We start from the raw sequence: 23,987 nt of genomic DNA, 5'->3' as shown, positions 1-23,987 counted from the left end.
AGCCAAGTTAGTCCTTCCGGGCTGGTTGGTAAACAACCCCCGGAAGGGGTGTAGGGTGGCCCACAGCTGGGACCGTTGGTCCTCCAAGAGCTGGTGGCCAACCTCCACATCCTCAATGGATCCGCCTGCCCTAACCTGGGCTAGCATATCCAAGAGGGTTTCCGCTTCTCCCTCCTCGGGCAGGTTGCACACGGGGAGCGCACATGCCTCCCGCTCATGATGTGCCTTCATCATGTTCACATGGAAGGGCTTCCGCCTTCCACGGGCAGGGTCCAGGGTGACCAGGTACGTTACAGGGTTGAGCTGCTGGTACACGAGGTATGGGCCTTCCCAGGCTGCCTGAAGCTTGTCCTGTGGTACGGGGACCAGCACCCACACCTTTTGACCCACTTGGTAGGTCCTCTCACAAGAGTTCTGGTCGTACCAACGCTTCTGATCGGCCTGGGCTTGAGCCATATTGTCGTGTACCAGTTGCGTCAAGGCCTGCATTTTGTCCCGGAAGCGCATGACATACTCGATAACCGACACTCCAGGGGTGGCCAAATCCCCTTCCCAAGCCTCTTTCACCAGAGCCAGGGGGCCCCGCACACGTCGCCCGTACAGGAGCTCAAACGGTGAGAATCCCGTTGAGGCCTGTGGAACCTCCCGGTAAGCAAATAACAGGTGTGGGAGATACCGCTCCCAGTCACGCCCGTGGGAGTCGACCAACATCTTAAGCATCTGCTTTAAGGTGCCATTGAACCGCTCGCACAGGCCATTAGTCTGTGGATGGTACGGGCTGGCCACCAGATGTCGCACCTGGACTTGCTTACAGAGGGCCTCCATCAGCTGGGACATGAATTGGGTTCCCCGGTCAGTGAGCATTTCCTGGGGAAAACCCACTCGGGAGAAAATCTCCAGCAATGCGGTGGCCACCTTGTCAGCCCGAATGGACGACAAGGCCACTGCTTCTGGGTACCGGGTGGCATAGTCCACTACCGTCAGTATGAAGCGTTTCCCGGAGCTACTGGGGATGGCCAGCGGGCCGACCAGATCCACAGCCACCCTCCTGAAAGGCTCATCGATGATGGGCAGAGATACCAGTGGGGCTTTGGGGTGTGGCCCCGCCTTCCCCACTCTCTGACAGGTTTCACACGAACGGCAGTAGGCAGCCACATCGGCCCCCATTTTTGGCCAGTAGAAATGCTGGTTTAACCTGGCCTTGGTCTTAGCGATCCCTAGGTGTCCGGCCATCGGAATCTCATGTGCGATCCGCAACAACTCCGTCTGGAACGGATAGGGTACCACCAACTGTCGGTCCCTGGGCCACGCCTCCGGTGAACCCTGCTGGACCGTGACCCGGTACAGCCGTCCTTGGTCCCAGACCACTCGCTCCGGGTCCGAGTCCGAGGGAGGCTGTGCCGCCTGTTCCTTAAGAGCTTTCAGGCTGGCGTCAGCTTCTAACGCTGCCTGAAACCCCTGACTAGATGTGGCCAGAATCGACGAGACTGTCACATCTTCAGTCAGTACCCCGGGACCTGTGTCCCGGCCTCCACCTGACTCGGCTGCCACTTGGTCAGAAGGGGAAGAGCTACCGGACCTCCGGGAGGCCCCTTGGCTTCCAGCACTCCCACTGCGGGTGACAGCGGCCACAGCCGCTGCGACCGTGGGTCGTGCCTGCTCCTCCTCCGTTCCTGACCAAGTCGCCGGTTCAGGCAGACCTACCTGGCTTCCTGACACCCCGGTTGTGGGGGAACCATGCACCGAGATCTTACCTGGGAGCACTTCCGCTCCTGGACCGGCCCCAATCTCACCTGCCTGTTCCCCTCCTGCAGCAACAGAACCCCGCTGTGAAATCTCTGGGGACCCCACATTTGCTGTGGTAGCCCCCACCCCACACACTGGTCCTCCCCCTGCAGCACCCTGCTCTCTGCTTATCCCTGCAGAGGGCAACAGATCCCAGCTCACTGGCTGGTTACTTGTAGAGGCATTGTCACACCTTTCTCTGACCCCCTCCCCTGTCACAGCTGCAGCTGAGTGTGTGTCTATGGTGTCTATGCAAGCAGAAATATCAGAGTTCACTCCCCCCCCTCACATCATTCATAGATAACACATTAACATTGTCCGGAGGCACGTCAGTACTGGCTGAAGGTTCAGCCCTTGGGGGGGGCCCAAACTGGGAGGTTATCTGCCCCAAATCTGTCCCAAGTAGCACGTTTGCGGGGATCCGATCAGTTACCCCCACCTCCCTCACCCCTCGCCCTGCGCCCCAGTCCACATAAATGCCAGCAACAGGGAGCGCCGGGTCAATGCCTCCAATCCCGGAGACAGCGAGGGTTTTTCCAGGTATCAAGTCTTGGGGGGACACCATCTCAGGCCGCACCAGAGTCACCTCCGAGGCGCTGTCTCGCAGTCCTATGGTCACAGACCGGCCGACGGTGACAGGTTGGAAGCTGTCCAGGGACCTACCACCACCCCCACCCACACAATACACCTTGGGCGGCCCTTGGGACGGGGACGGAGCCGGGGCCTTGGGACGCTGAGGGCACATGGCCTTGAAGTGTCCAGGTAGGTTGCACTGGTGGCACCGTCTTGGTTCTGCCACGGGCCTGGAGAGGGGAGTTGAGGGGGACACCCCCTGCAGTCTAGGAGCAGGTGGGGCAGTCGCAGAGTTCATCTTACCCCCTCTCCAGGTGCTGCTGGTGGCTGCTCTCCTGGCCTCAGGAGCCCGATTGTTGGTGTAGTCATCGGCCAGGGCAGCTGTAGCCGGGGACCCCTTTTGGCTTCTGGTCTCGGATGAGCTGGCGGAGATCCTCAGGGCAGTTCCACAAGAGTTGCTCTGTGATGACCAAGTCCAGGATCTCCGGTCCGGTGGAAAGCTGCAGGCCTTGGGTCCAGTGGTCGGCAGCTCGGGCAAGTGCCCGCCGGTGGTCAGCCCAGGAGTCCTTTGGTCCCTTCTGCAGGGTCCGGAACTTCTTGCGGTAGGACTCCGGAGTGAGGTTGTACTGTTGGATTAGGGCCCGCTTGATTGTGTCGTAGCCCTGATCTGCCTCAGTAGGCAAGTCCCCAAGGATTTCCAGGGCCTTACCCCTTAAACGGGGGGTCAGGTATTTGGCCCACTGGTCCTTGTCCAGATGGTGCTGCAGGCAAGTCCGTTCAAAAGCAGTCAGGAAAGAGTCCAAGTCTCCATCCTTCTCCAGCACGGGAAAGTCCTCAACACGGACCTTTGGAAGTTTGGTGTCTTGAAGGTCACGGGTGGCTGATGAGGGCCGGAGCTGAGCTAGCTGCAGCTGGTGGTCACGGTCTGCCTGTTGCTGTCGCTCTTCACGCGCTGCCTGCCGCTCCGCAGCCTCAGCCTCACGCGCTGCTTGCCGCTCCGCAGCCTCACGCGCTGGTTGCCGCTCCGCAGCCTCAGCATCACGCGCTGCCTGTCGCTCACGCTCGGCCATGAGTATCTCGTAGGTATCCCGGTCTCCAGCCATAAGCCTGGCCAAGGCAGCTTGAAGGAGGGCCTCTGCACCTCTCAGGCCGGAGGGATTGGCAAGTGGTGATCTGCGGCACGCTGCAGAGCCAGGTGATTCACTGTCCATTTCAGAGCGGAGGACTGGCATCTGGCTCGTTGAGGACCCTTGGGCGAGCTCCTCCTCATCTTGTCCAGCAGTGCCAGGTTGTGCAATGTCCTCTGCAGAGCTGTTCTCTGGCGTCGGGCTCTTGGAGGGCTCGTGGACAACCTCCTCATCGTCTCTGGCCTGAGCATCGGCCATTCCTTTGGCTTTGCTCCTGGTGCTCTCAGCCATTGTTGCAGACTTTGGTCACTGACACAGAACTGACACCTGATGCCTCCACACACCTTACAGTATCTGCACTCTGACACTCTAGTGTTGGTCTGGTCTGAAGACCCCAGCAGCCACAGCTGCTGCAGGCAGTCTTTAGTGTCTGGGAGTATGGGTCTCACACTCACACACACTATTATCTCGATCCCACCGCTATGCCACCAATATGTCACGAACCACCGGGGGGGTCACTCAGAAATCCCCCGCGCTGGCTACCAGTACGTCACAATCGGGGGGTAACAAGTGGGGGTCACCCCTCCTTTATACCTCCCGACCGACAGACAGAGCACGTGACGCGCTCTCTAGCGCCCCTCTTATAGTCAGGCCAATTATGGAATTGCCCGACAATAAGCAAGGAGGCCGCTATACTACTTATGCCGATTATTGAAGGGTCCCCGGTGAGAGTAGGGTATATATTCCCCCGACCTCCGCGGGCGGAATATATAAAACCTCCCCGAATCTCACTGGCCTCCCCACAATAATCCTTGGCACAACTCGCTGCCACCAACCGCTTCACGGTAACTATTAGCCGAACACACAGACGTGGGGTTCAAGATCGAGATAACAGAACAGCCCAAGATTAATTATATAATTTAATCAGCCTAAAGCACACTAGAAACTACAATATATACAATAGGGGATCTACAGAATATACATAGGTCAGAGTACAGTTACAGATAAAGCATGGTTTACAAACAGGCATACACGGTTCCAGCAGTTACCTTGTGCGTCTGGCCATAGGGGGGCGCCGTGGACCAGGTTTCCAGGATCTTTCCCACAGATGTTTCCTACACGTGACCCCCGGCGAAAGAACCCTGGAAAATGGCCGAAGTAGGGTTATCAACCTGGGCAAATCCAGGTCCCCTCCTACCTTAGTGACCTCAGAGGGAGCACTGCTCCACCCCTGGCTGGAGTTATGGACAATATCCACAACATGGAATATGGGCCATAACTTTGCCTGGGAGCGTCGTAGACGGACGCCGACGCTCTCAATGTGACAGTTATGAATTTAGCTACAGAACGAGAGGACTCATGACTTGTCTACTAGTTCCCCATTGGCTGATATCACGCCTGGGGTACTTCCCAAGCTCCCGCTCCCATAAAAAAGGTGTGCCAGCATCGTCCGCATGCGAAAACACCATTTTTATGGTTGCCACATTTATCGGAAATATGGCTTGCGAGATATGAACCATTTTTTACTGGAGTCGTTCTGTCTGGATAGTTCCATAGCCTTATAATGAGATACAACTCTTGTTACAGGGTGACGGCAGGGGGTCATCCTGTGTCCATTGTTCCCAGGTCATCTAATCTCCATATCACAGGAGATTGCCATGGGATGTGTTGCTGGGATGTGACACCTTCCCAGATGGTGGACATTGAGAACAAGAAGGGAGGGGGCACTGCCAGGGAGTGATGAGAGCGATTATGACTGGAAATCATAATTCCTCTTCATATCCCAGGGTTTCCCTCACAGTGTATATTGCTGATCCCTGCCTAACTGTCCCTGTATACACTAGCATAGATAAAGGGATCTTTAGGGGTGCTTCTCACATAGCGAGATCGCTGCTGAGTCACGGTTTTGGTGACGCAGCAGTGACCTCATTAGCGATCTCGCTGTGTGTGATACTGAGCAGCGATCTGGCCCCTGCTGTGAGGTCGTTGGTTGTTGCTGAATGTCCTGGGTAATTTTTTAGTTGTTGCTGTCCCGCTGTGAAGCACAGATCGCTGTGTGTGACAGCGACAGAGCAACAATCTGAACGTGCAGGGAGCCGGCGTCTGGCAGCCTGCGGTAAGCTGTAACCACGGTAAATATCGGGTAACCAAAAAGCCCTTTCCTTGGTTATCCAATATTTACCTTCGTTACTAGCGTCCGCTGCTCTCTCGCTCCCTGCTCCCTGCACGTGTAGCCGGAAGTACACATCGGGTAAAATTAACCCGATGTGTACTCTGGCTACGAGTGCAGGGAGCCAGCGCTAAGCGGTGAGCGCTCGTAACCAAGGTAAATATCGGGTAACAAGCACTTGGTTACCCGATGTTTACCGTGGTTACCAGTGTCCGCAGCTTCCAGACGCCGGTTCCCTGCAAGCGCAGCATCACTTCAATGTCGCTGGTGGCTGGTGAGATCTGTCTGTTTGACAGCTCACCAGCGACCATGTAACGACGCAGCAGCGATCCTGACCAGGTCAGATCGCTGGTGGGATCGCTGCTGCATCGCTAAAGTGTGACGGTACCCTTAGAAAAGTATTTTTAAAGATCTTTTATTGTATGCTAATGAGCGCAGGGACCAGTCATAAGGGCATTATATCTCCCAATTAGCAGCCCTCTTTGCATGGTAGTATGCCCACAGAGGCGTACTAACATGCTATTCAATGCAGCGTCAGAGGATGATCTCTCACCTCTCCATTGCGATCAACGCCCGGCGCTGGATTTCGGCTCAGTGCACATGATTTCAGACTTTCGGTCATGTGCACTACTTAAGTTTGAAGCCAGGATGCGTACACCCGGCTTCATCATGTACATGACTGAAACGCCGGAGTTATGCACATTGAGCGGAAATCCAGCGTCGGGCGGCGATGGCAGCAGAGAGGTGAGTGAGATCATCCTGTGAAGCTGCATATTCATTAGCATGATAGTACGCCCACAGGGGTGTACTAACATGCTAATGGGGCCGACTGGCAAAGGAAGCAACGCCCAGGGGACTAGTCCCCGTGCTCATTAGCATACGATAAAAGATCTTTAGAAATACTTTTTCTAATGATCTCTATCAATGCTAGTGTATACAGGGACAGTTAGACAGGGATTAGCAATATACACCCAGAACTGCTCGTGGTCCTGGATGCATATTGCACCTGATAGGTTCCCTTTAAACTTTTCGTTCTAAAGGACACGTCTCACTTAAGCAACATCGCTGCTAAGGAACGACTTTTGTGACGTAGCAGCGATGTTGCTAGTGATGTTGCTTAGTGTGACATCCAGCAACAACCTGGCCCCTGCTGTGAGGTCGTTGGTTGTTGCTGAATGTCCTGGGCCATTTTTTAGTTGTTGCTGTCCCGCTGTGAAGCGCACATCGCTGTGTGTGACAGCGAGACAGCAACAACTAAATGTGCAGGCAGCAGGAGCCGGCTTCTGCGGAGGCTGGTAACCACAGTAAACATCGGGTAACCAAGGAGCCCTTTCCTTGGTTACCCGATATTTACCTTCGTTACCAGCGGCCGCCGCTCTCACGCTGTCAGTGCCGGCTCCTGCTCTCTGCACACGTAGGTGGAGCACAGATCGGGTAATTAACCCCATGTGTACTGTGGCTAGGAGTGCAGGGAGCCAGCACTAAGCGGTGTGCGCTGGTAATCAAGGTAAATATCGGGTTGGTTACCCGATATTTACCTTGGTTACCAAGCACAGCATCACTTCCACGCGGCGCTGGTCACTGGTTGCTGGTGAGCTCACCAGCAACTCGTGCAGCGGCGCTCCAGCGATCACTGCCAGGTCAGGTTGCTGGTGGGATCGCTGGAGCGTCGCTTAGTGTGACGGTACCTTAAGACTGTACATTTTTAACATTAACAAATTTATCTTTTCTCTTTTGCCTTTTTTTTAATTTTTAGCTGGAATCTGAAGCAAAGAAGAGGAAAATTGGTCCCCAAGTTCATGGTGATATTCTGAGCATGCAGGAAAGAGAGGCGAGGGTAGGCAACATTTTGTAACTCACTGTCAAGAGGTTCAATAGTGTATTACATATAAAAGTGGAGCAGTATCTCTCCTGCCATCACTCTGGTTCTTGGTCAAAAATGGCATGTCTGAACATACCCTTAGGGGTACTTTGCACGCTGCGACATCACTAGCCGATGCTAGCGATGCCGAGCGCGATAGCCCCCATCGCACATGCGATATGTAGTGCGAGCTGCCGTAGCGAATATTGTCACTATAGCAGCTTCACATGCACTTACCTGCCCTGCGACGTCGCTCTGGCCGGCAAACCGCCTTCTTCCTAAGGGGGCGGGTCATACGGCGTCACAGCGACGTCACACGGCAGGCAGCCAATAGAAGCAGAGGGGTGGAGATGAGCGGGACGTAAACATCCCGCCCACCTCCTTCCTTCCACATAGCTGGTGGGCGCAGGTAAGGAGATGTTTGTCGCTCCTGCGGTGTCACACACAGCGGTGTGTGGAGCTGCAGGAACGACAAACAACATCATACCTGTGGAAGCACCAACATTAAAAAAATGAGCGACGTGACACAGATCACCGATTTTGGACTGTTTCACGCTTGTTCATCTTCTCTCCTAGCCTTTACACGTTGCGACATTGTTACCGGCGCCAGATGTGCGTCACTTTCGATTTGACCCCGACGATATCGCAGGTGCGATGTCGCAACGTGCAAAGTACCCCTTAGAGTTATATTCCATTTTTCTTTTTTTTTTTCCCCACAGCGTATTCGGGTCCTAGAAGGGATGGTAAAACCATTTCAAGCGCAGCCCAGTTTTATGTTTGATCCTATACACCATCAAGAAGTAAAAGAAGAGCTTCCAGAAGTGCCGGATATCAGACGCGATATAAGAAACACCAGTTGGTGTAAATGCGGCCACTGCTGCGTCATGTCCACCTTGGAAGAGTCTATATGTTGTCATGAGATTTCCGCACTTCTCCCGCAGCTGAACGACGAGCGCTTGTGTATCACGAAGCATCCATCCTTCCAGGAGATGTGTCTAGATAAGGATCGTCTTGATTTCCTTTATCGTTTTTTAGGCAAAATCAAGAGAAAAAATGATGTTCTGTATTATCTTCAGTAAGTTACTTACTTTTTTACAATAGTAGAATTGAATATAGATGGTGATACTTGTGTGTAAATTCATTTAGGGGCTTTCATACTGCGTTGTGATCTCCGCGCCCAGTGGTCCCATCGGGGCTTCCGTCCGAACCCCCCGCAAAACGGGTTTCGGATGCACGCGCTGACGAGGCCATTGATTATAATAGTGCAGACGAGTCACCGTGTACTCTGTCGTGCACCATTTTCGGGTGTATACGCTTTCTGGAGGCAGACACCCAGGCGCAGTCTACTACATAGAATATATATATATATATATATATATACCCTTAACAAAATGAGTAGCATACACTCAGCGCGCTGACCAAGCAGGGCAGTGGTGTAGTTCACATGAGCAGGCCCCTTATCTGCATTGGCCTAGTTGTGCACTCTGTGTATACGGATGCAATACCCAGACTAGCATCACAGGCTTGCATATGGTTTGTAGATAGTGTTGAGCGGATCCGAACTGTAAAAATCCGGATCCACGCGGTTTCAGCGTCCGATCCGGACGCGGGAATCCGGCTGCACGATCCGGATCCGGGATTCCCCCCCCCCCTCTTTCCTCTCCCCATTCACATACATGGGTCCGGATTCCGGATCGGATCTGGACTTCTTTTCCAACCCTCGACGGATCCGCCGGACCCGGATTATTAGAAGTCCGCTTAACTCTATTTATAGATAATATAGACGCCTGTGAGGTCAGTCCGGGTATTGTATACGCAGAGTGCACAACCAGGCCCATGTAGCTATAGGGCCCGCTGGACACACATTCAGCTGAGATGTATTGCGGGGAGAAAAGTCCAGGTCCAAATTTTGCAGACTCTACTTATGCCACTTCTTATATGCAATGTGAAATACACCCGTGTGGGATTCCCCCCAAGAAAGGGGGAGAAATCTAAATCAATTTCATGCTAATTTTGTGGTATGAAAGCAAGTGCAGATTTTTGTGCAAGACACATTGTTGCAAAAGAAAAAAAAAAAGTAAAATTTAGTTTATTCGTTTTTTTTTAATTGCTGTCAGATAAGTTTATGATGCTTGATTGTAGTGGGCAAGACTTATAGAGAATCTGTCTCAAGGTTTTTGCTTCCCCATCTGAGAGCAGCATAATGTAGAGACGAGAGACCCTGATTCCATTGATGTGTCACTTACTGGGCTGTGTGCTGTCATTTTGTTAAAGAAGGGAATTTTGTTTACTTACCGTAAATTCCTTTTCTTCTAGCTCCTATTGGGAGACCCAGACAATTGGGTGTATAGCTTCTGCCTCCGGAGGCCACACAAAGTATTACACTTTAAAAAGTGTAACCCCTCCCCTCTGCCTATACACCCTCCCGTGCATCACGGGCTCCTCAGTTTTGGTGCAAAAGCAGGAAGGAGGAAAAACTTATAAATTGGTCTAAGGTAAATTCAATCTGAAGGATGTTCGGAGAACTGAAACCATGAACCAAAGGAACAATTCAACATGAACAACATGTGTACACAAAAGAACAACAGCCCGAAGGGAACAGGGGCGGGTGCTGGGTCTCCCAATAGGAGCTAGAAGAAAAGGAATTTACGGTAAGTAAACAAAATTCCCTTCTTCTTTGTTTCTCCATTGGGAGACCCAGACAATTGGGACGTCCAAAAGCAGTCCCTGGGTGGGTAAAAAAATACCTCGATAAAAAAGCCGAAACGGCCCCCTCTTACAGGTGGGCAACCGCCGCCTGAAGGACTCGCCTACCTAGACTGGCGTCTGCCGAAGCATAGGTATGCACCTGATAGAGTTTCGTGAAAGTGTGCAGACTAGACCAGGTAGCTGCCTGACACACCTGCTGAGCCGTAGCCTGGTGCCGCAAAGCCCAGGACGCACCCACGGCTCTGGTAGAATGGGCTTTTAGCCCTGAAGGAAGCGGAAGCCCAGAAGAACGGTAAGCTTCAAGAATCGGTTCCTTGATCCACCGAGCCAAGGTTGACTTGGAAGCCTGCGAACTCTTACGCTGGCCAGCGACAAGGACAAGAGCGCATCTGAACGACGCAGGGGCGCCATGCGAGACACGTAGAACCGGAGTGCTCTCACCAGATCCAAAGAGTGCAAATCCTTTTCACATTGGTGAATTGGATTAGGGCAAAATGAAGGTAAGGAGATATCCTGATTGAGAAGAAAAGGGGATACCACCTTAGGGAGAAATTCCGGGACAGGACGCAGAACCACCTTATCCTGGTGAAAAACCAGGAAGGGGGCTTTGCATGACAGCGCTGCAAGCTCCGACACTCTTCGGAGTGATGTAATCCTGAAGACGCTAGGAGCCAGGACTCAATGGCCACACAGTCAGGTTGAGGGCCACAGAATTCAGATGGAAAAACGGCCCTTGTGACAGCAAGTCTGGGCGGTCTGGAAGTGCCCACGGTTGACCCACCGTGAGATGCCACAGATCCGGGTACCACGATCGCCTCGGCCAATCTGGAGCGACGAGAATGGCGCGACGACAGTCGGACCTGATCTTGCGTAACACTCTGGGCAGCATCGCCAGAGGAGGAAATACATAAGGCAGTCGAAACTGCGACCAATCCTGAACTAATGCGTCCGCCGCCAGAGCTCTGTGATCCTGAGACCGTGCCATGAAGGCCGGGACCTTGTTGTTGTGTCGTGACGCCATGAGATCGACGTCCGGCGTTCCCCAGCGGCGACAGATCTCTCGAAACACGTCTGGGTGTAGAGACCATTCCCCCGCATCCATGCCCTGACGACTGAGAAAATCTGCTTCCCAGTTTTCTACGCCCGGGATGTAAACTGCGGAGATCGTGGAGGCTGTGGCTTCCACCCACTGCAGAATCCGCCTGACTTCCTGGAAGGCCTGACGACTGCGCGTGCCGCCCTGATGGTTGATGTATGCGACGGCAGTGGCGTTGTCCGACTGTATACGGATCTGTCTGCCCTCCAGCCACCGATGGAAGGCCAATAGGGCTAGATACACTGCCCTTATCTCCAGAACATTGATCTGAAGGGAGGACTTTACCGGAGTCCAGGTTCCCTGAGCCCTGTGGTGGAGGAAAACCGCTCCCCACCCTGACAGGCTCGCGTCCGTGGTGACCACAGCCCAGGTTGGGGGTAGGAAGGATCTTCCTTGCGATACAGAATTGGGACGGAGCCACCACTGAAGAGACGTCTTGGTTGCAAGGGACAGAGAGACGTTCCTGTCGAGGGAAGTCGACCTCCTGTCCCATTTGCGTAGAATGTCCCATTGGAGTGGCCGCAGATGGAATTGCGCGAACGGCACTGCCTCCATCGCTGCCACCATCTTCCCCAGGAAGTGCATGAGGCGCCTCAAGGGGTATGACTGACCCCGAAGAAGAGATTGCACCCCTGCCTGCAGGGAAAGCTGTTTGTCCAGCGGTAGCTTGACTACCGCTGACTGTGTATGAAACTCCATCCCGAGGTAAGTCAGTGATTGGGTCGGTGTCAACTGGGATTTTGGGAAGTTGATTATCCACCCGAACTGCTGGAGAGTCGCCAGAGCGACTGTAAGGCTGTGTTGACACGCCACCCGAGAAGGTGCCCTGACTAGGAGATCGTCTAAGTAGGGAATCACCGAGTGGCCCTGAGAGTGTAGGACCGCCACAACGGATGCCATGACTTTGGTGAACACCCGTGGGGCTGTCGCCAGGCCGAAAGGCAATGCCACGAACTGAAGGTGTTCGTCCCCGATGGCGAAACGCAAGAAGCGTTGATGTTCGGGTGCGATCGGCACATGGAGATAAGCATCCTTGATGTCGATCGATGCTAGGAAGTCTCCTTGTGACATCGAGGCGATGACCGAGCGGAGAGATTCCATCCGAAACCGTCTGCTGCTCACATGTCTGTTGAGCAGTTTGATATCCAGAACGGGACGGAATGATCCGTCCTTCTTTGGCACCACGAACAAGTTGGAGTAAAAGCCGCGACCATGTTCCTGAGGGGGAACAGGGATCACAACTCCCTCTGTCTTCAGAGTGACCACTGCCTGAAAAAGTGCGTCGGCCCGAGCGGGGGGCGGAGAGGTTCTGAAGAAACGAGTCTGAGGACGAGAGCTGAACTCTATCCTGTAACCGTGAGACAGAATGTCTCTCACCCATCGGTCTTGAACATGTGGCCACCAGGCGTCGCAAAAGCGGGAGAGCCTGCCACCGACCGAGGATGCGGTTCGGGGATGCCGAGAGTCATGAGGAGGCCGCCTTGGAGGCAGCGCCTCCGGCGGCCTTTTGGGGGCGTGACTTAGACCGCCACGCATAGGAGTTCCTCTGGCCTTTCTCCGGCCTGCTGGACGAAGCGGATTGGGACTTGGCGGAGGGACGAAAGGACCGAAACCTCGATTGAATTTTCCGTTGCTGAGGTTTCGTAGGTTTGGACTGGGGTAAGGAGGAGTCCTTTCCCTTGGATTCCTTAATAATCTCATCCAATCGTTCGCCAAACAATCGGTCGCCAGAAAACGGCAAACCGGTTAAGAACCTCTTGGAGGCCGAGTCTGCCTTCCATTCGCGCAGCCACATGGCCCTGCGGACTGCCACAGAATTAGCGGATGCCACCGCTGTACGGCTAGCAGAATCTAGGACTGCGTTCATGGCGTAGGAAGAAAAAGCTGACGCCTGAGAGGTCAAAGACGCAACCTGCGGAGCAGAATTACGTGTAACCGCATTAATCTCAGCCAGACAAGCTGAGATAGCTTGTAGTGCCCACACGGCTGCAAAGGCTGGGACAAAAGACGCGCCCGTGGCTTCATAGATGGATTTCACCAGGAGCTCTATCTGCCTGTCAGTGGCATCCTTTAGCGATGAGCCATCTGCCACCGATACCACAGAGACTGGAGGATCCACCTTGGGACATTGAGCCCAACCCTTAACTACGTCAGAAGGGAAGGGGTAACGTGTGTCATTAAGGCGCTTAGTAAAGCGCTTGTCCGGAACCGCTCTGGGCTTCTGGACAGCATCTCTGAAGTTAGAGTGATCGAAAAACGCACTCCGTGTACGTTTGGGGAACCTAAACTGGTGTTTCTCCTGCTGAGAAGCAGACTCCTCTACAGGTGGAGGCGGGGGAGACAGATCTAACACCTGGTTGATGGACGAGATAAGATCATTCACTTAGGCTAAGTTCACATTTCCGCTAAAATCTATCAGTCACAATCCGCTGCTCTTGTAAACAGCGGAATCCGTTTAGCGGATTCCGCTGCTCCCATAGACTTGTATGAGCAGCGGATTGTGACTGATGATGCTGCGTTGCACCCTCCGCCCGACTGATCAGTCGTGGAACGACTGACCGCCGGGCGGGGGGAACGCAGCATATAACGTTTTTTGAGCAGCGAGATCCGTCGGATTTCGCTGCGCATGCTCTCTGGCTCCCTGCACACGTCACCAGCTTTGGTTGGTTACCCGATATTTACCCTGGTTACGGTGCAAGGAGCCAGCGCTAAGCGGTGTAGGCCCGTAACCAAGGTAAATATCGGGTAACCAAGGTAAACATCGGGTGCTTTGCTGTTACCCGATATTTAGGCTGGTTACGTGTGCAGGGAGGCCGACACTTCCCCGCTCGGCCCCGCCCCCTCCCGCACTCCGCACATGTATGTACACACACACACACACCTGTCCCCAGCCATGCAGACAAGCACTGACACCCTCGTCTGGCCCCGCCCCCTGCTCGGCTCCGCCCCCTCCCGCACTTTGCATGTGCACACACACACATACATACATACATACATGCACATACACACACTCACTCACACATACACTCACCTGTCCCCAGCCATGCAGACCGCAGCACTTCTACTGACATCCTCAGCGCCTGGCCCCGCCCCCCGCTCGGCTCCGCCCCCTCCCGCACTTTGCATGTGCACACACATACATACATACATACATACATACATACATACATGCACATACACACACTCACTCACTCACAGATACACTCACCTGTCCCCAGCCATGCAGACCGCAGCACTTCCACTGACATCCTCAGCGCCTGGCCCCGCCCCCCGCTCGGCTCTGCCCCCGAACTCCGCCCCCCGCACACAACGGAATCCGACAAAGAATTCTGTTCTTTGTCATCCGTTGTACAGCGTTGAACAGCGCATCAGTCACATGCGTCAAGCGACGCATGTGACTGATACAAATCAACGGAAATGTGAACTTAGCCTAAGGCGTCCCCTTCAGGTGTATCAAGATTGAGGGCAACGTCAGGTTCAGAGCCCTGAGCTGCGACGTCCGCCTCGTCCTACAGAGAGTCCTCGAGCTGGGAACCCGAGCAGCGTGAAGAAGTCGGGGAGGATTCCCAGCGAGCCCGCTTTGCCTGTCTAGGACTGTGGTCCGGGCAGGAGTCCTCCGCGTGGGACCTAGGGTCCAACCTGGGAGCGCGCTGCGGCACGGACCGAGTGGGGCCTGGAGGCGACGAGCTAACGGGGACCGGGGCCTGTGTAAGGACCGGTCTGGACTGCAAAGCTTCTAGCAGCTTGGCAGACCATTTGTCCATAGACTGAGACATGGATTGTGAAAGTGACTCAGAGTTTCTCAGCAAACGCAGCAAACTCTGTCCCTGCCGCCTGGACAGGGGGAGCAGGGGGGTCTACATGAGCCGAGGGGCCCACTAGTGACCGAGGCTCCGGCTAAGCAAGCGAACCAGAGGTCGAGCATTGCTCACAGTGAGGGTAGGTGGAACCCGCAGGTAACATAGCCGCACAAGAGGTACAGGTCGCAAAAAAACCCTGTGCCTTAGCACCTTTGCTCCTTGTGGACGACATGCTGTTGTCTCCTAGGAGAGTGATCACTGAGGGTATATGGGAAGGGGTATACAGCCCGACCGAACAGAAATATGTATATAAATACGTATCTATTCCGGCACCATGGGGGGGACCAGCACCGGGTGACCGGTGTGGCTGACCGACCGCTAAAAAGCGGAGTGTGTGTCCTCCAGATTCCCTGCCTTAAGTCTCCCAGAGCTGCAGAGCTCTTCTCTGATCATCCTCCACCGGCAGAATGCCAAAAAATGGCTGCCGGAGCTCTCAGGGGAGGAGTGGAGCCGTGGGCGGTGCTAGAAAAGTGCGGGAATCTGGGGTCCCCACAGTGATCAGTGAGGGGGGAGGAAACATGCAGGATGCTCCGGCCCTCACATCCGACGTCAGGCCGGCCGTCCCGCCCTTACCCCTGACAGGCAGGCCCGGGGGCGGGATTTTTGCTACTAGGCCGCGATGAAGTCGGGGACTAAATTTAAGACCGCGGCCGACAAGCAGGCGCGGTCGGCGCGGAAGTCCGCCGGTCTTCACAAATCAGCAGCTGCTGCAGCGTCCGGGAAGAAGGCGCTCCATGCACAATCCCCATGGGGACACAGAGTACCTTATAGATGCAGGGCCCGGTCCCTGAGGATGGATAGACTCCTGTCCAGCAGATTCCCACAGGGGCTGCGGAGGGAGCCCGGTCCCAGTGAATGGATGACCGGTCAGGATCCCACTTCTCCCAGAGCCACTAAGGGATGGTGAAGGAAAACGGCATGAGGCTCCGGCCTCTGTACCCGCAATGGGTACCTCAACCTTAACAGCACCGCCGACATAGTGGGGTGAGAAGGGAACATGCCGGGGGCCCCGTGGGGGCCCACTTTTCTTCCAACCGACATAACTAAGTTGAGAATGCATGAGTGGATGTGTGCCTCCTTCCACACAAAGCATAAAACTGAGGAGCCCGTGATGCACGGGAGGGTGTATAGGCAGAGGGGAGGGGTTACACTTTTTACAGTGTAATACTTTGTGTGGCCTCCGGAGGCAGAAGCTATACACCCAATTGTCTGGGTCTCCCAATGGAGCGACAAAGAAATCACTATTTCCTCTGCTGCAGATTTAGCAGTTTTACAGAGCTCATAAATATGCTGGACTACCTGCAGCACACAGTAGTCCTGTAATGATAATATCCTGCTGATTAAACTGTGATTTTATCAAAACTACACTAAGCAGCCCAGTAAGTGACACATTGCTGGAATCAGGGTCCCTGCTTCTACATTATGCTGCTTTCAGATTAGGAGGCAAAAATCTGGTGATAGATTCCCTTTAATATAATTTACAGCAGAAAAGCAGACATGATTGTGCTCATTATTTACTAATGTAAATAGGTAAAAAAAAAAAAAAAACAAACCCTCAAAACCGTAGTATACCAGACTTTAGTGTTGGAAGTGGGTGTCTAATCTCTCATTTTTTTAAATAGTTTTTTGCTTTCTTTCTTACAGCAAGTTAAGACGGACGTCCTACAGAGCGTTTGTGGTCTGGGCCCACGGCTTTCTGAACTTTCGCAAGTACAAGCTGATCCCTGCGTGTGTGGTCAAACATGTACAAGAATTCTTACCGTACCCTGAAGAGTTAAATGTTGGCTACATGAAGATGTACGACTATGCTGCAGCAATAATGGCATTGGATCATATCTGATATAGTTGTTTTTTATATTTCTGATTTTCACTTATTTATACTAATTAAATACTTTTATAACAAAGTTCCTTAAGTTGATAAATGGATTTATAAGATAACGGATCAGTGGAGAAGACGATTCTGGAAACAAGAGAGAATTATAACAAATTTGACTATAGCCTAATTCACACCTGTTTTCTTTGTCGCTCCATTGGGAGACCCAGACAATTGGGTGTATAGCTATTGCCTCTGGAGGCCACACAAAGTATTACACTTAAAAGTGTAAGGCCCCTCCCCTTCTGGCTATACACCCCCAGTGGGATCACTGGCTCACCAGTTTTGTGCTTTGTGCGAAGGAGGCAACACATCCACGCATAGCTCCACTTTTTAGTCAGCAGCAGCTGCTGACTATGTCGGATGGAAGAAAAGAGGACACATATAGTGTCCCCAGCATGCTCCCTTCTCACCCCACTGTATGTCGGAGGTGTTTGTAAGGTTGAGGTACCCATTGCGGGTACGGCGGCAGGAGCCCACATGCTGATTCCTTCCCCATCCCTTTTTACAGGGCTCTGGGTGAAGTGGGATTTACCGGTCTCCAGGCACTGAGACCGTGCTCCATCTACAGCCCCTGGAGAAGATGCTGGATGGAGCGGAGTACATCAGGGACATGGCCCTGCTTCCTCAAGGTACTCTGTGTCCCCGTGCATTTGGCGCTCACACCGCAGCATGCTGGGTGTTGTAGTGCGCCGGGGGACATCAGCGCTGCGGCGCCTGTGCCATAGCCTCATTCAGCTTTGCTGAAGCAGGCACACTCATGGGACTCGGCCGCGCCGGCCGCTGGGACTGCGGCACGGCTGGCACTTGTAGTGCGCCGGGGACTTCAGCGCGGCCTGCGCTTTTACGGCGGCCGCGCTGATAACTACAGTCCCCGGCTTTTGCGGCCTGCTTCCGTTCGTTCCCGCCCCCAGACCTGCCAGTCAGGAGAGGGGCGGGACGCTGCCCACGTCTAGGACTCGGGCGCGCCGGCCGCTGGAACAGCGGCGCGGCTGGCACTTGTAGTGCGCCGGGGACTTCAGCGCGGCCCGCGCTTTTACGGCGGCCGCGCTGATAACTCGAGTCCCCGGCTTTTGCGGCCTGCTTTAGTTCGTTCCCGCCCCCAGACCTGCCAGTCAGGAGAGGGGCGGGACGCTGGCCACTTCTAGGGCGGTCGCGCCGGCCGCTGGGACTGCGGCGCGGCTGGCACTTGTGGTGCGCCGGGGACTTCAGCGCGGCCCGCGCTTTTACGGCGGCCGCGCTGTTAACTCGAGTCCCCGGCTTCTGGGCCTAGTCTTCCTTCGTTACCGCCCACAGCCCTGACAGTCAGGGTAGGGGCGTGACGCTGCAAGAGCAGAGCTGAGAGCTGGAGTATGTTTTGCATACTCCACCCCTCTCACTGTGTGCACTGTGAATCCGGATTCCCGCACTTTCTCAGGCACGCCCACGGCTTCCTTCTCTACAAGGACACCGGCAGCCATTAGTGTCAGTTTCTGTACGATACAGAGACAAGTGTGGAAGACCCTGGCATTCTGATAGTCACACAATCGCTGTAACAGGCGTTAAGCAGCTCCTGTGGTGCTAACCCCACTAGTGCAGAAGTGCACTTATAGATATGCTTGTACTATATACATTGCACTGTTTGGTCGCACGTTGTATATACCCTCCTGGATTATGCGGAGGAGTTATCAGCATATTCTCTGTGTAAAACAAAGGTGCAGAACCACATGTTTTTCTATACAGCTGGTACAGCATGTACGGCTATACGGCCGGCAGGTACATAGACTCCCATTGTATGCACTAATGGCCAGGGGATGAGGACGGTGTCTGCAGTATTTACTGACAGTTTTTCTGAGACTATGGCTATGATACTAGAAGCCTAGCAGTCCGGACATGTCTCTCACAAGATGGGCACTGTTGAATCATTGATCCATGGCCCCCCTCAGTGTGAATAACTAACAGCTCCGGGAATGTCACACGCATCCCAGAGTCACGGCTCTGCACGGACGTCAGTCCCAGACAGCCTAAGTGGGCTCGCTATGAGCGGCCTCGGTTTCATCAGGGTCCTAACAGAAGGACTCGCTGGGTAATGAGGCGGAAGTAGCGGCTCAGGATTCTGATCCTGAGACCGCTCTCAATCTGGATACACCTGATTGTGACGCCATAGTAAATAATCTTATAGCGTCCATCTATAGAATGTGGGTTATTTCTCACAACTCCTCCAGTGGAGGAGTCAGCTTCACGTATTTTTCTGGACCACTCTGCCTTCAGAGAGGCAGTCCAGGAACACCACGCTTATCCAGATATGCGCTTCTCCAAACGGCTTAGGATACACGCTATCCCTGTCCCCTGACTTGGTCAAGGACTGGACCCAATGTCCCGAGCGGCATCCTCCAATCTCCAGGCTTGTAGCTAGATCCATAGTTGCAGTGGGAGATGGAACTGCAAACTCAAAGATGCCACTGACAGACAGATGGATCTCTGGTCGAAAGCCATCTATGAGGCTGTCGGCGCACCGTTGGCTCCGGCATTCTCTCCCTTGGGGCACTCCAAGCTATTTCAACTTGTCTTACACAGATTGACACGGTTACACGTACATCTGTGCCGCAGGTGGCATCCTTAACCTCTCAAATGTCTGCATTTGTTTCTTACGCGATTCAGGTTGTCCTGGACTCTGCGAACCGTGCGGCGGTAGCCTCCGCTACTCCGTGTTTTTAAGCAGAGCCTGGTCTGCTCGTTAAGTGAATGGAAGGCAGATTCTGCTTCCAAAAAAGGTTGCCTAACCAGTTGCCTTTTTCTGCTGACCGACTGTTTGGTGAGCGTTGGATGTAACCATCAAACAGTCCAGGGGTAAGGATTCATCCTTTCCTCAGCCCGGACACAACAAACCCCAACAGAGCAAGAGGCAGTCGGGGTTTTCGGCCTTTTCGAGGCTCGGGCAGGTCCCATTTTTCCTCGTCCAAGGTGGACTCAAAAGGATCAGAGGAGCTAAGATTCTTAGCGGGCTCAGTCTCGCCCAAAAAAAGCGACAGTCGGAAAACCCGCTTCCAAGGCGGCTTCCTCATGACTTGCGGCCTCAGTCCGTAGCAGGCTCTCCCGCCTTGGCGATATTTAGCTGCCATAGGTCAATGACCATTGAGTGTGAGACATTCTGTCTCACGGGTACAGGATAGAGCTCACTTCTCGTCCTCCAACTCGATTCTTCAGAATTTCTCCACCTCCCGGCCGGGCCGCTGCTCTTCTGCAAACAGGGTGCACTCTATAGGCAGAAAGAGCGATGACCCCCGTTCCTCTTCAGGAACAAGGTCACGGTTTTTACCCCAAATTCTTTGCGGTACCTATAACAACGGGCCGTTCCGTCCCGTTCTGGATCTAAAAATGCTCAGCAAGCTCGTGGACACCAGGCGGTTCCGGATGGAATCCCTCCGCCATGTCATCGCCTCAAGGTCCCAAGGATATTTCCTAGCATCATTAGGCATCAAGGATGCTTATCCACACGTGCCGATTGATCCAGAGCACTAGCGTTTCTACGCTTCGTTATAGGAGACGAACACCCTCTGTTCGTAGCTCTACCTTCCGGCTAGCGACAGTCCAACTGGTCTTCGCCAAGGTCAGGGCAGCAGTAGTCACAGTCCTGCACTCTCAGGGTCACTCTGTGGCCCGTATTTAGACGATCTACTTGTCAAGGCACTCTCTTAGGAAACATGCCAACACTGCCCGAACGTTGCGCTGGAGACTCTCTAGAGTTTTGGGTGGATCATCAACTTTTTAAAGTCAGATCCGACCCCGACCCTATCGATAACATATCTAGGCATAGAGTTTCTTACTCTCTCAGCGATAGTGAAGCTGCCGCTAGACAAACAGCATTCACTACGGGCTGCAAGCTCTTCTTTAAGAACCAGTCGCACACATTGACACGCCTCATGCACTTCCTACGTAAGATGGTAGCAATGGAGGCAGTTCCTTTCGCGCAGTTTTACTGCGTCCACTACAATGGGACATTCTCCGCCAATGGGACGAGGAGTCGACGTCCCTCAACAGAGTCGTCGTTCTTCTCAGGCGGCCAAGGAATCTCTACGGTGGTGGCTTCTTCTCACCTCTTGGTCAAAAAGAAGGTCCTTCCTATCCCCGTCCTGGGCGATAGTTACGACAGACGCGAGTCTATCAGGGTGGGGAGCAGTTTTTCTCCACCACAGCGCTCAGGGTACGTGGACTCAGCAAGAGTCCACTCTTCAGATCAATGTTCTTGAACACAGAGCAGTGTATCTTGCCCTACAATCCTTCCAACAGCGGCTGAAAAGCAAGCATATCCGACTTCAGTCGGACAGCTCCACGGCGGTGGCATACATCAACCACCAAGGAAGAACGCGCAACCGGCAAGCCTTCCAGGAAGTCCGGCAGGTTCTGATGTGGGTGGAAGACACGGCATCCACCATATCCACAATTCATCCCAAGTGTGGAAACTAGGAAGCTGACTTCCTAAGTCGCTGAGGTGTGGCCGAAAGAGTATGGTCTCCTCACCCGGACGGGTTTCAGGAGATCTGGCGCCGCTGACAGAGGCCGGACGTCGATCTAATGGCGTCACGGCACAACAACAATGTGCCAGCTTCATGGCACGGTTTCACAATCATCGAGCTCTGGCGGCAAACGCCTTAGTTCAGCATTGGTCGCAGTTCCAGCTACCTTAGGTGCCACCTCTGGCATTGTTGCCCAGAGTACTACGCTAGATCAAGACCGACTGCGGCCGCACCATCCTCGTCGCTACAAATTGGCCGAGGATGTGTGGTACTCGGTTTTGTGGTGCCTCACGGTAGGCTAACCGGGGGCACTACCAGACCAATCAGACTGGCTGTCTCAAGGGCCATTCTTCCATTTGGATTCTACGGCCCTCAACCGGATGGTGTCGCATTGAGTCCTGGAACCTAGTGTCGTCAGGATTACCTCAGGACGTGGTTGCCACCATGAGACAGGCTAGCATACCAACGTCCGCCAAGATTGACCACAGGACGTGGAAGATGTTCTTATCTCGGTGCTCGGCGCAGGGTGTTTCTCCCTGGCCGGTTGCATCGTCTATGTTTCCTTCCTTCCTGCAATCTAGGTAGGAAAATGGGTTGTCGCTCAGTTCCCTTTAGGGACAAGTCTCAGCGCTATCTGTATTTTTTCAGAAACGACGACTTCCTCAGGTACGCACGTTCCTACGGGGAGTTTGTCTTCTCAGCACTCTGTACAAGCGGCCGTTAGAGCCCTGAGATCTGAACAAGGTTCTAATTGCTCTCCAGATGCCGCCTTTCGAGCCTTTGAAGGATGTCTCCCTTCCCGTTTTTCACGGGAAGTGGCCTTCTAGTAACGGTCTCGTCTCTTAGGAGAGTTTCCGAGCTAGCAACGCTCTCATACAAACTCCCTTCCTGGTCCTTCACCAGGACAGGGTAGTTCTGCGTCCGGTTCCGGAATTTCTCCCTAAGGTGGTATCCCACTTTCATATCAATCAGGATATCACCTCACCTTCTTTGTGTCCTCGTCCAGTCCATCAATTTCAGAAAGATTTGCATCTGTTGGTTCTGGTGAGAGCACTCAGGTTCTACTTCCCGCATGGCGCTCCTGCGCCACCCGGATGCACTCTTTGTCCTTGGCGCTGGTCGGCGTAAACAGTCGCAAGCTTCCAGATCCACCCTTGCTCGGGGGCTCGAGGCACCAATTCTTGAAACCTACAGTTCTACTGGGCTTCTGGTTCTCTCAAGGCCGAAGGCCCATTCTACCAGAGCCGTGGGTGCATCCTGGGCATTACGGCACCAGGCTACGGCTCAGCAGGTGTGTCAGGCACCCACCTGGTCGAGTCTACTTACTTTTACCAAGCATTATCAGATGCATACCTACGCTTCGGCAGACGCCAGCCTAGGTAGATAAGTCATTCAGGCGGCGGTTGGCCACCTGTAGGAGAGGGCCGTTTGACGGCCCTATCATGAGGTATTCTTTTACCCACCCAGGGATTGCTTTTGGACATCCCAATTGTCTGGGTCTCCCAATGGAGCGACAAAGAAGAAGGGAATTTTGTTTACTTACCGTAAATTCCTTTTCTTCTAGCTCCAATTGGGAGACCCAGCACCCGCCCTGTTTTCTCGGGGTTTTTCTGTTTTTTCGGGTACACATGTTGTTCATGTGGTATGGTTCAGTTCTCCGATGTTTCCTCGGATTGAATTGGTCTTTAAACCAGTTATTGGCTTTCCTCCTTCTTGCTTTGGCACTAAAACTGGTGAGCCAGTGATCCCACTGGGGGTGTATAGCCAGAAGGGGAGGGGCCTTACACTTTTAAGTGTAATACTTTGTGTGGCCTCCAGAGGCAATAGCTATACACCCAATTGTCTGGGTCTCCCAATTGGAGCTAGAAGAAAAGGAATTTACGGTAAGTAAACAAAATTCCCTTCTTTTTTTATCAGGCAGAAATTCCCCTCGACCTCCCCCTCCCCCCCCCATTAAAAAAACAAAACAAAACCCCATACAAATTAATCAGTGTTTTGGAACTAGTTTCCATCCGTGTTTGATGTAGGTGGCCGCTTTTGCAATCCATGTATGATTCCATGTCGTCTTCTCGCACTTGGCCGTAGTTTTTACCCACAAATTAGACCCAACCTGTACCTCCCCCCCCACCAAAGATGGACATGTGAAAAATTCATAATACAATATGTACCTATTAGATTAACATAAAAAAATAATATAACACATATGTGAAACTCCGTGGCATGAATGGGGTTTTGCCGTTACACTACAAGAACAGTTTTCACATATTTGACAAAATGTGAATTATGAAAAAATATATATATTATACTGTGTGTGTGTGTGTATGTATATATATATATATATATATATATATATATATACATACACAGACCATAAGTTTGGACAAACCTTCTCATCTCTAGAACAACTGTTGAGAGGAGACTTTGTGCAGGAGGCCTT

At 53.2% G+C, this 23,987-nt stretch overlaps 1 protein-coding gene across 1 annotated transcript in view; it reads left to right on the top strand.

Annotated features, from left to right (window-relative positions):
* The window catches only part of LOC142256087 (uncharacterized), a 68,543-nt gene extending 51,344 nt beyond the window's left edge, over positions 1 to 17,199 (top strand). Inside the window, exons 10-12 of the mRNA XM_075327604.1 lie at positions 7,412 to 7,492; positions 8,236 to 8,591; positions 16,826 to 17,199. Of these exons, the coding sequence (XP_075183719.1) occupies positions 7,412 to 7,492; positions 8,236 to 8,591; positions 16,826 to 17,021 (633 nt within the window). The 3' untranslated portion in view covers positions 17,022 to 17,199. The remainder of the gene's footprint in view (positions 1 to 7,411; positions 7,493 to 8,235; positions 8,592 to 16,825) is intronic.
* The last annotated feature ends 6,788 nt before the right edge of the window (positions 17,200 to 23,987 follow it).

The sequence above is a fragment of the Anomaloglossus baeobatrachus genome, chromosome 11 (genome assembly GCF_048569485.1).
Source record: "Anomaloglossus baeobatrachus isolate aAnoBae1 chromosome 11, aAnoBae1.hap1, whole genome shotgun sequence".
Taxonomy (NCBI): Eukaryota; Metazoa; Chordata; class Amphibia; order Anura; family Aromobatidae; genus Anomaloglossus; species Anomaloglossus baeobatrachus.
The sequence above is the reverse complement of the archived record's forward strand: the minus strand, read 5'-3'. Positions and strand labels throughout refer to the sequence as shown.